This window comes from Carlito syrichta, unplaced genomic scaffold, assembly GCF_000164805.1.
Source record: "Carlito syrichta isolate Samal-C Ts95f unplaced genomic scaffold, Tarsius_syrichta-2.0.1 Scaffold126806, whole genome shotgun sequence".
NCBI classification, from domain to species: Eukaryota; Metazoa; Chordata; class Mammalia; order Primates; family Tarsiidae; genus Carlito; species Carlito syrichta.
Genome location: NW_007070902.1, coordinates 76,401 through 88,310, shown reverse-complemented (window position 1 = coordinate 88,310; position 11,910 = coordinate 76,401). Strand labels below are relative to the sequence as shown.

General features: G+C 57.2%; 1 protein-coding gene across 4 annotated transcripts in view; it reads left to right on the top strand.

Annotated features, from left to right (window-relative positions):
• Positions 1 to 11,285, top strand: part of ATP6V0A1 (ATPase H+ transporting V0 subunit a1) — a 78,892-nt gene extending 67,607 nt beyond the window's left edge. For all 4 annotated transcript variants that reach the window (XM_008048830.2, XM_021707910.1, XM_021707909.1 and 1 more), the window contains 3 exons: positions 3,231 to 3,348; positions 3,585 to 3,756; positions 11,186 to 11,285. In XM_008048830.2, coding sequence (XP_008047021.1) covers positions 3,231 to 3,348; positions 3,585 to 3,756; positions 11,186 to 11,279 — 384 coding nt within the window. In that variant the 3' untranslated portion in view covers positions 11,280 to 11,285. The remainder of the gene's footprint in view (positions 1 to 3,230; positions 3,349 to 3,584; positions 3,757 to 11,185) is intronic.
• The last annotated feature ends 625 nt before the right edge of the window (positions 11,286 to 11,910 follow it).

The window sequence follows — 11,910 nt, the reverse complement described above, 5'->3', positions numbered from 1 at the left end:
GTGGAAGGATCGCCGGAGCCCAGCAGACAAGGCTGCGGTGGCCGGGAGCGGCCACTGCACCCCAGTCTGGGCGACCGAGTGAGACTCCAACTCAAAAAAAATAAAAATAAAAAAAAGTTCAGGCCTGGGTAATACAGCGAGACCTCACCTCAACAGCAATAAAAAAAGCTCAGCCTACTTCTAGAACTTCCCCATTTTGCTCGGCTGTGTAAACTTGCTTGTCCCATGCCAAGCATGGGTGGAAGTGTCAGCTGGTGGAAGTGTCAGTCCCTACCCTGGGGGGCACTCAGTCCAGCTGCTGGGCCAGGACAGAGCTAGGCTAGCTGGTTGTCCAGGCAGTCTTCGAAGGCTGTGACCATTCCGCAAGGGTCGCCGTGCACTTATTCCTCCTGTCCCTGTACCCACTCCCCTTGTACATGCTGAGCACTGTTTAGTGCTGCAGAAACCAAGAGAAGAAAAACCCAGTTCTTGCCTTCACAAATCTGCCAGACAATGTGGGGAGACAGCCTGGTGATGGGCTGGGTAGCAGGGTGCCCAGAGGCTGTGGGCACACTGAGGGGGCAGCTGACACCCTGGGGTGAGGGCAGGAGGGACCCCAAGAGTGTGCCCTGAGGAGGCTGGTCCTGAGCTCAGCTGGTGAGACAGGAGGCCCTGTGGGGGTGTCTGGAGCCAGAGCAGCCACGTTCACCCCCACCCTGCACTTGGAGCAGACTTGCCAACGCTACAGCCTTTCAGAGACCTGCAGGCCCATCATGCAAGGGATGAGCAGGGACCCTCTGGGCTGCAGCAGAGGTGAAGTGAGGACTGAGCAGGGAGACCAGAGGTTGGCAGGGAGCAGCCTCGCATTTGTTGCCTCATTTGGGAACAGGAGCCATCAGAGAGTTGGGAAGCTGGTGGTGACAGCCACGTGTGCCCTATGGAAGCAGCCCTCGTGGCGGCATTGTGGGGCTGGGGAGGGGCAGTCAGGAGGCACAGGCACAGCCCAGTCTGATGAGATTCGGGACAGATGGAGGCCTGGAATGAGGTAAGGCACTTGCAGGAGCAGGGCAGGAAGGGACCAATGGGAGACAGGAAGTGGAACCTGCAAGGCCCGGGGCCTTCATGAAGGGCGCAGCGGAAGGAGCAAAGACTCGAGATCAGCTCCAGACCTGGGTGCTGGGACATGAGTAGTGCCACCTGTGGGACACGGGGCACGGGACACTGAGTGGAAGTAGGTCCTGGTGTTGGCCGAGGAGTGTTGCTGTGTTGTGTGGTACATGTGCTACTCCAGGCGGAGGGGGCACAGCTGACTGGGAACAGGCGGCACGGAGACAGAGGGCCATTTGAGAATCATGCCCAGGGCTGGCCCTTGGAACCCTGCGTGCCAGTCCCATGGGAAAGCTGTAGGCTGAGGCTGGAGCTCCAGGGAACATCAGCATTTGAGGAAGAACCGTGATGGACACTAAGAAGGACTGTCCAGAGGTAGGAGGAAAACCAGGGGGAGGCGAAGGCCTCAGGGAGGGTGAGCAGTGATGGCAGACAGTGCAAGACACAGAGCCTCTGTGGGGCCTCACAGCCGGGAGGCTACAGCTAAGAGGAGTCATTCTATGGCACAGCAAGGGCAGTAGCCAGGCTGCAGCAAGGCCAGGGTGGCTAGGCAGGGAGGAAACTGAAGCAGAGAACGTGGACAGGCAGGGGGCCTGCAGTGATTGCTGGTCATCGTAGCTGACATCCTGGGTGTGGAGGGGCCCCTTCTAAATGCTGGGCTCGCTTTCTCCCCAGTTTTCCCCTCCCTCTCACCCTGCAGGAAGCTGGGATGAAGGTGAGGAGGAGGAAGCAAGGGCAGTGCTGGAAGGGAGGTCCCCCTCCTCTCCTGGACTGTTTTTAAAGGGAGGAGCTTGAGATGGTGGGAAACGGGCTGGTCGGAGGGGCCAGTGGCCCTGCCCTCTGGGGCCTGGGAAGAGACCTGTGCTCCACGGGCTGGGGTTTTCTGCTCCTCTGGGGCACAGCCAGCAGTGTGAGTCGGGAACTTGGGGTCATGAGGATCAGTCACCTGTTTTCAGGTAAGGAGGGGCTTAAGGATCCTCTTCCAGAAGAGCCGGGTGTGGCTGCGCAGAGGTGCAGAAGAGGAACCAGCCCCTCCCCACCGCCGCACCTTGGGCCTTCACAGCTTCACCAGCCCAGCCTCTCCTCCTGCCAAACCTATGGGATTGCCCAGGCCCTTCCTGGCATTCTTTGGAAGTGGAATCTTACGGGTTTTGAGAAAAACCGCAGACGCTGACCTGAGGGCTGGGCAGGTGTGGACAGGGCGGCCACGGAGCCCTCAGGAGTGTCTGGAAACCGGGGCTCCTGGCCTGGGCCCTGGGGAGGGTCTCAGCAAGGGGATGCCTCCTGGGCTTTGGCAGCTGTGGACGGCCCTACCTGGGAGAGGAAGAGGCCAGGCGTTTAGAGCCAAATAAAGCAGCCACGTCACCCTGCCCCACGCTTGGAGCAGCCCTAAAAGTGCCCCCTGAGAGCGCAGTTGTTGGTGTTGAAAGAAAACAGAAGCTGGGCTCGGCAGCTCAGCCTGTAATCCCACCCCTTGGGAGGCTGAGGTGAGTGGATTGCCTGAGCCCGCGGGTTCAAGACCCACCTGGGCAGGCGAGACTTCATCTCTACAATAAATGAAAAAATCAACCAGGTGTGTTAGGGCACGCCAGTAGTTCCAGTTACTTGGAAGGCTGAGGCAGAAGGATCGCCGGAGCCCAGCAGGTAGAGGCTGCAGTGGCCAGGATCAGCCACTGAACTCCAATCTGGGTGACAGAGTGAGACTCCAATTCAAAAAAAAAAGAAAGAAAGAAAAGAAAACAGAGACAGGCAGGAGACGCGCTATTGGCCTTAGTCGACTATCCATGTGGAAGTTCATAAAGCTCTTGTCATAGTGTCCCTGTGTAACCTTTTTTAGAAGTCACAAGATAGAAAGGAGGTCCTTGCGTCCAGCCAGTGGCTTTCTTGGCTAAGAGCCCCAGACCCAGCACACGTGCCCCTCTCAGGCCCACAGCCCTGCAAGGAGGAAGGACAGACGTGTGGAGGAGACTCCCCCTAGGGTGCAGCTTGTCTGGATATAGCGTGTCCGGGACGGGGTGTCTTGGTGGAGGGCTGAGCCAGGCAGTCCGAGAAAGGCACCACTGGAGTCGGCCCCTCCCACTCAGCTCTGGGCGCTCACTTGCCCTCCCGCCTCACACCTTCTCTCTGGCTTCCTCCCCCCACAGTTCGACTTTGGGGACACCATGGTGCACCAAGCCATCCACACCATCGAGTACTGCCTGGGCTGCATTTCCAACACGGCCTCCTACCTGCGACTCTGGGCCCTCAGTCTTGCGCATGCCCGTGAGTTTGCAGCTCTCTCCCCAGAATGGCTGCCCCGGTGGGGAATCCCGTGAAGGCTCTGAAGCTGTGCTGGCTCCTGGGTCAGGGCAAGCCGGTGCAGACAGGAGGCTCTGCGCGCTGGTCCCACCACAGCTGCGGGGAGCTGGGTGCTGGGAGCCCTAAGGAGAGGGTGGCGGGGCAGGTCATGGCCCACAGGCCTCCTGTGGGACTGAACCGGCTGTCCCTCTGTTCCCCAGAGCTGTCTGAGGTGCTTTGGACCATGGTGATCCACATCGGCCTGAACGTGAAGAGCCTGGCGGGAGGCCTGGCTCTCTTCTTCATCTTCGCCTCTTTTGCCACTCTGACTGTGGCCATCCTCCTGATCATGGAAGGCCTCTCGGCCTTTCTGCATGCGCTGCGGCTGCACTGGTGAGGGGCAGTGGGCGGGCAGGGTCCTTAGCTGCGGCGAGGCTGCAGGAGGATGTGGGAGCTGGCCCCGTGCAGGCTTCACCTCAGGACACCAGCCCTGGCCTCAGGAGTGAGTGTGGCAGAAAGCGGGGCGGTGGAGAAGCAGGCTCGGCCTTTGCCAGGCTCCTGGGCCAGGTCCCAGGCGGGTGGTGTCCTCCCCTGCCTGTCTTGGGGGTCCCCTGTGCTCATGATTGGGGCTCAGAGGACCACTGAGGGCGGAGGCTTTCTGTGTTCTGCTCCAGCATGTGGCTTCCATCCTCAGGGCGATGAAGGCAGTTTGGGAATGGGACTCAGGTGTCCAGGGAGGAGTGGGGCACCCTGCAGCCCGACCTTAGCCCTTTGTTCTACTGCTGTGCCAGGGCTCTGTGGGTGGGACCCTGGTAGCTCCTCTGGGGGCAGGAGGACCCTGTTCCATGGTGTGGAGCTTCTTCAGAAGGGCAGGTTGGGTTTTTGTTTTCTTTAGTGAAAATGTGACTCTTAAAATTTATTCATTTGTTTATTTCTAGTCAGGATCACCCTGTTGCCCAGGCTGGAGTGCAGTGGCACAATCACAGCTCACCACAGCCTCAACCCCCTGGGCTCAGGCAATCCTTCTGCCTCAGCCTCCCAAGTAGCTGGGACTACAGGCGTGCACCACCACTCCCAGCTAATTTTTAAATTTTTTTGTAAAGATGAGGTCTCGCCATGTTGCCCAGGCTGGTCTCAAATTTCTGGCCTCAAACAATCTTCCTTCCTTGCCCCACCTCCCCCCAAAGTGCTGAGATTATGGGCATAAGCCACCGTACTGGCCCAAGTACAGGACTCCTCATGGTGTTGTGTGGAGAGAGGGAGTACAGTCTTAGAGTGGGAGCTTGGAGTCTGGTCTGTGACTTTGACCTCAAACTAGAGCTGGCAGATTTGGCAAATAAAAGTATACTGAGGGCCGGGTGCAGTGACTCAAGCCTATAATCCCAGCACTTTGGGAGACTGAGGCAAGAAGATTATCTGAGCCCGCGGGTTCAAGATCAGCCTGAGCAATGTGGTGAGACCTTGTCTCTACAATAAATCAAAAAAATTAGCTGGGCATGGTAGCACATGCCTGTAGTTCCAGCTGTTGGAAGGCTGAGGTAGAAGGATCACGGGACCCCAGCAGGTCGAGGCTGCAGTGGCTATGAGCGTGCCACTGCTCTCTAGCCTGGGCGACAGAGTGAGACTCCAACTCAAAAAAAAAAAAATTAACCAGGCATGGTGGTGTGCGCCTGTAGTTCCAGCTACTTGGAAGGCTAAGGCAGAAGGATCGCCAGAGCCCAGCAGTTCGAGGCTGCAGTGGCTATGAGCATGCTTCTGCACTCCAGCCTGGACAACAGCATGAGACTCCAACTCAAAATACACACACACACACACACACACTCAGTTAAGTTTGCATTTCAGGTAAACAACAAATTTGGTATGGGTGTCTCCCCAGTGTGCAGGGGACTGTGTTGTCTCTGGCTGTTATGCCCCAAACTCTGCCTCTTTGTTCTCCATGCCCTTGTTTATATCAATTCTCCCTCTTTTTGGAGTCTCAAGCCCCAGGGTCTCTGAAAGCGCTGATCCCTTTCCCAAGAGGTCCCCTCCCACATTTCAAAGGGTTAGGGGTCATAGGTTCACTGGCCTGTCCTTAGGGAGCCCCAGGTGGAATGGTCACGGCCAGGCCAGCTGGATGCCTCGGCTTTCCAAGCCTGGAGAATATTCCACGGCTGAGACCAAGAAGCCTTCTCCCCTGCCCTGCAGCTTTGCATTTTCTCCTAGCTGGTTGCAGCTGAGCCTCAAAGATTCCACGGTTGGTTTTTCCAAATTATGGGGGGAAAGTGAGACGTGGACGGAACAGATGCGGCTGCTACGTGACTGCACACTTCCCTCAAAAGCTCCCTGCTGGCTGGGCTCAGTGGCTCAGCCTGTAATCCCAGCTCTTTGGGAGGCCTAGGTGAGTGGATTGCCTGAGCCCGAGGGTTCGAGACCCGGCTGGGCAACTTGGCGAGACCTCATCTCTACAATAAATAAAAAATCAGCCGGGCTTGGTAGCACACACCTGTAGTTCCAGCTACCTGGAAGGCTGAGGTGGAAGGATCGCCGGAGCCCAGCAGGTCCAGGCTGCGGTGGCCGGGAGCAGCCACTGCACTCCAGTCTGGGCGACAGAGTGAGATTCCAACTCAACAAAAAAGCTCCCTGCTGTGTCAGTGGACCTGCTTCCCCAGCCCAGCCTCCCTCCTCCTGGTCTCCCTCCTCTCTGCCTGTCTGTTTACCTCAGAGTGCCAGGTCAGGAGTGCTGTGTGTTTGGGCCGCTGGCTGCTCTCCATGGCTTATCAGCCAGTTCCCCGTCACATTTCCTCAGCCCCGGCTTGCGAGGGAATGTCTGAGTCACCAGCCTTTGGTGACTCACATTTTCTTGTCCTCTTGGCCTCCTTCCTTTTCTATTCACTTCTCTGTCCCTTGAGCCCTGGGCTTGCAGGAACCATGACAAGCCCACCTTGATTCCAGCCTGAGTGAGAGTTGTGGCCTCCACCCTGGGATGGTGGGGAATGGAGGCCCTGGGCTTGGGTCTTTCTCTCAGTGAGCTTTGGCCATTGTGTTTTGTTTGCCAGAGGATGCTTCCTCCCTGGGCTTGTCTGTGGCTTCCTGGGGAGGGTGTCTCCTGTATCCAGAATGAGCCTGAGGAAGTGACAAGGGACAGGAGAGCAGGCTTATGAATTGGGTGATCTGGGTTGGAATCTCAGCTCTGCCACGCTGGGTACGTGACCCCGAGCATAGCAGTCCCCTCCCTGAGCCTCCCTTTCTGTCCTGTAGAGAGAGTACTAGCTGTGTGGCAAGGGCGCCATAAACAGATAGGAGGTAATGCACACTCCCAGTGCTGTCGCCTGCCCTGATGCGTCATAAGCACGTGCGCAGGTGCAGGTTGTGACTGCTCTGCCTAAGGACGGGTGCCCTATGGAGAGGGTATCTGGCCAGGGTCTCCCATAAAGAAACTGCGTTAGTGAGGAGGAGGAGGCCCCAAAAGGTGCCCCTCAGGTGTCGTTTGTAAGGAACAGGCTCCACATACCTGTCGAACTTTTATTCATTTATATTGTTAGTAGAAGTATTGGGGCCAGGTGCAATGGCTCACGCCTGTAATCCCAGCACTTTGGGAGTCCAAAGTGGGAGGATCATTTGAGGCCAAGAGTTCAAGACCAGCCTAGGCAATATAGTGAGACCCCACCACTACAAAAAAATCAAAAAATTAGAGCCAGGCTCGGTGGCTCAGCCTGTAATCCCGCGCCTTGGGAGGCTGAGGTGAGTGGATTGCCTGAGCCCGCGGGTTTGAGACCCACCTGGGCAACTTGGCGAGACCTCATCTCTACAATAAATCAAAAAATCAGCTGGGCGTGGTAGCGCGCGCCTGTAGTTCCAGCTACTTGGAAGGCTGAGGAGGAAGGCTCGCAGGTCAAGGCTGCGGAGGAAGTCCAGCAGGTCAAGGCTGCGGTGGCTGGGAGCAGCCACTGCACTCCAGTCTGGGTGACAGAGTGAGACTCCAACTCAAAAAAAAAAAAAGTATTGGGTAGGAGAGGAAAAACAGTGAAAACCTCCTTTGTGCAACCTTCAGAATCTGGCCTCTGGCAGGTAGTCCCTGTGGAATGTAGGTGGCACCCTTGACCAAAGAAGGGGTGAATGAAATTGGTGCTTGTGCACCCCCTCCTGGCTGAGTGTGGATGTGTGTACCGGATGTTTGTGTTCTAGGTGCAGGGCTGTCTTAGTAGTGGCCATCTCATGACCCGTGGAAACAGCTGGGCCTGCTGGAAATGGCCACAGAGATACTGCTGCTGCTTTTCCTGGCATCTGGCCTAGGCATCTGCATACCTCTTACTTCCTCTCTGGTGTTTTCTCATTCAAGGGCTACCTCGTTGTACAAATTGAGACTCTTGAGTGAGGAGAAGAAAAGACATTTGACTTGATAACACATAAGCCACTAGTTTGAGATTCACGTAGGGTCATAAGAAGGGGGTGACATATTTGACAATGCAATGAGTGGGTTAAGGTGCCAATCTGCTAATTCTGCCTCCTGAGTTTCATCTCCCTTTTCTTCCCACCTGCCACATAAAGTGTGCCTGACTTCTCACTACCATAATTAGACATTGTATCTTGCTCAGAGAAGCCCTGAGGCAGGGATATGTAACAGCATCAAACTGGTTTTTATGCAGAAGGACTGCTGCCCTGAGACCTGCCTTCCGAGGAAGCTGGGACCTGTTATCTAGTAGAGTCCATGGATGCATAGATGTGCACACTTGAGCATGCATAGACTGGGTGATGGTTTATGAGACGGAGCTGGGGACCAATGTCTTAGGAGGCCCGTCTAGCCATGGCATGCCAGGGTGGAGTGGCTGAGGCAATGGCCACCCAGGAGAGTGGGAACCCCTGAAGCGTAGTGCCAGGCTGACATCATTGCCCTGGCACGTGGACCATCCGGCAGATGTGTGTTCCAGGTCCTGAGCTGCTCAGAGCAGTGGGAAGGGCTGGAGAAGCAGCTCAGTGCAGATCATCTTTCTAAAACCCTTTCCTCAGTCACACCCTCACCCGGAAAGGGAAGAGGCCCAAGACTCCCCCCACCCACTGGAGGAAGCAAGGGCTCCCGTTATGTGGCAGGAGTGACCTCTTTTGGTCCCAGTGAGTCCCTCTGAGTCACCCAGTGGCCTTTGCCAAGTGCCAGAGATAGGTGGGGTGCCAGAGAAAGCCATCTGACTTCTGGGGGCTCTCCTCAAACCACTGAACTCTAGTGCACCGTGGTGGCTTAGGCAGCCAGACCCCAGGCTCCCTGAGCAGAGCGGGGGCGGCCAGGGCCCTCCTGGTCTGGCACAGAGCTTCCTGCTTTTCCTCCCTCAGGAAGCACACGTTCCCAGCTGGGGAGTGGGTGGTGGGGAGACTCGGAAATCGCTTACCATCTGTGTGCTGGGAGTGGGTGCAGGCGGCCAGGGAGGGATGTGAAGTAGGCCGACCCCGAGTGGGCCCAGTAGGTCCTGGGTGTGGCCACCTGTGTCTCTAAACTTCTCTGGGCCTCGGCTCTCCTCTGGGCCTCTACGCTCCCCCCAGGCCTCTGAACTCCCCTGGGCCTCTACATTCTCCAAGTCTCTAACCTCAAGCAGCAGCTGAGGCAACGGGCTGTATTGGGCGGAGCGTCAGCGGGACCACCAGTCTGCCTCCACAGCAGAACGGATGTGCCCTTCCCAGGTGTCTGTCCCTGTCCCTCCCTGCTGGGCTCGTGGATGGACGAGGCCAGCAGAGGTGCCAAGGCAAGGGCTGTGCCCACAGGCATCTGAAGCAGCCCCTGCGTCGTCCACTCGTTCTGAGATTAGACTTGTCTGTGTGATCAGCCAGCCAGGGGTCAGAGTTCTGACGCGCCCTGGTATTGGGGCAGCACACTCCACCAGGGCTACCATTCGCCCTGAGACCTGGGCTGGGACCTGAAGGCCACTTGTCCACTGTCTGGCTATATGTTGTTGAATGAAAAAGGGACATGTAAATCTCTTTCCCATCGTTCTGAAATACCCATGCCCTGTGGGCACCCAGCCTACCCAGCATGAAGAATTCAAACCTAAAGAAGTGAGTAAGGGACAGGCCTGTGGCTCACGCCTGTAATGCCAGCACTTTGGGAGACTGACGTGGGAGGACTCCTTGGCCCAGGAATTTGAAACCAGCCTGGACAACATAGTAAGACCTTGTCTCTACAGAAAAACAAAAAATTAGCCAGGCATGGTGGCACACATCTGTAATCCCAGTTACTTGGGAGGCTGAGGCAGAAGGACTGCCTGAGCCCGGGTGGTTGACGCTGCGGTGAGCTATGATTGTGCCACTGCACTCCAGCCTGGGCGACTGAGTGAGACTCTTGATTCAAAAAGAAAAAGAGGGTGAAAATCTAGAACCTACCCCAGTCCCCACCGTGTTCCTCCAGATCTCATAGAAGGACTTTGGGGGTGTCAGGACATGGGTGAATCTGGGTCCTGTTTGGAGTTGCTCTTGCAGAACCTGGATTGACTTCATTCTGTGCCCCACCACGCCCCTGGCTTCTGTGTTCTCTGGGGGTCCTTGGCCCAGGCACTGGTGAGAGTTTCCAGGGCCAGGAAGCTTTGGGGGCCTGGCCCAGTCCCTGCAGGATGTGGGGATGCGGGAGAAGGCTGTGCTCCACTCCTTTCAGAAAACCCCACTTCAGGCTCGGTGTGGTGGTTCACACCTGTCATCCCAGCACTTTGGGAGGCAGAGGTGAGAGGATTGCCTGAACCCAGGGCTTGGAGACCAGCCTGGGCAACTTGGCGAGACCTCATCCCTATAAATCAAAAAATCAGCCAGGCAGGGTGGCGCCCCTGTGGTTTCAGCTACTTGGAAAGCTGAGGTGGAAGGATTACCTGAGCCCAGCAGGTAGGCTGCGGTGGCCATGAGTGTGCCACTGTACTCTAGCCTGGGCAACACAGTGAGACTAAAGAAAAAAAAAAGAAAAGAAAACTGCTCTGTGCTTCTCCAGGGCTTGGGGTCTTCAACCTGCACCCCAGGGAAGAGGTCTCACCCCTGTTCTCTAATTCCTGCCTTCTTGGCCTGGGAACAGAAGCTCTGGCAGGAGGCTGGGTGAAGACCTGGAGGGTCCTGCAGCCTCAAGCCCTCTTGAAAGCCCCGGTCACCTGGAGCCTGCCCCTCCCGCCCAGGCCTGCATAGCGCCAGGGAAACGATTCCACAGGCCATGTTCCCTGGCTTTTTTGTCCTCTGACTCGAGCATTTTCTGCCCATATTTGGCGGTGGTTTGGTGCTGGGCAGCCGGCCAGTGTGAGTCTGCAGTGGACAGTCTCTCCCGCCCCAGAAGGCCCCGCGGAGCCACCAGGGAGGCGGCCAGGATGGGAAGCGGGCAGGCACTGCTCTTCCTTCCAGGCCCCAGGAGGAGAACTCTTCCCCCAGATGTTTCTGCGGCTGGGGAATGCTTTGAGGAGCTTCCCCTCCAACTTGCCCTTTCCTGGGAATTTCCTAGCCTAAATGTAGAGCCTTTGACGTGCACTCCAAGCCCTCTTCCGCTGCCCCGGGGAAAGAAGGCAGCTGGGGTGCTGCCTGCGGTCACCCGTAGGGTTTCCCTCAGAGGGGCTGCTGTTTCCCCATCTTCAATGCATGGCTGTTCTCCAGCTCCAGCAGAAGCATGTGGCGGTCACACAGTTTGGTGCCACACCCGCTCAGCCCCACCTAGTGAGAGCAGACGCTGGGGCTATGTATTGGAGTTGCTAGGGGGTTCTGGCTTTCAGAATGGGGGCTCAGTGCTGTGGGCTACTAAAAACTGGGCTTTCCCCTGGGGCAGCTCAACTGTGGGATCCCAGAAAGTCCCACAGGGTTTCTGTGGGGTGACAGCTTTTCTCTTTCTTCTCTCCAGGGTCGAGTTCCAGAATAAATTCTACAGTGGGACCGGTTTCAAGTTCCTCCCCTTCTCCTTCGAGCACATTCGGGAAGGCAAGTTTGAGGAGTGAGCCCTGCTGGCAGCACTTCAGGCCGCCTCCCTGCCTCCCTTCACTCCCTTCACAGTGATCAGTGTGGGCCCTGGGCACTCGTGCCATCACGTCTGGGAGCCCTTAGGGAGAAGCGGCCCTCCCTGGTCTCCGCCACCCCAAGTTTTGTGTGTCGTGTAGTGATTTTCTGGAAAGCAGCTGGGCTCTGGCTGTCACTCACACCCGCTGGACACCGGCTGTGCCCTCCGGCCTCCAGCCCAGCCTGCCCTCCTCCATCCCCTGCTAGTAACCCAGTCATGCGTCCCCTACTCATCGCAGATGGAAGGACACCCACCCACACCACCCACAGCAAGACTGAGCCCCTGCACTGCTGCTGTTGTTACTGGGTGGGCGTGGGGTGGGCGCTCTAACATGCCGCCCCCCGGGCTAGGGGTGGGTCCAAGAAGCCGGTGTTTGTGTGTTCCCCCCCATGCTTGTTAATAAGGAATTCAGCCGACCCTATGGGCCATGGCACGGCTTCCCCATCACCCCAGGAATCCCAGGCTACCTAGCACACCCCCTCGACCCTGGCCTGCACTCCCACACCCTCCCCCATCTGTACAGAGCAGCGGAGCTGCCCAGAACAGGCGGCACACGGGGCGACCCTCCGTCA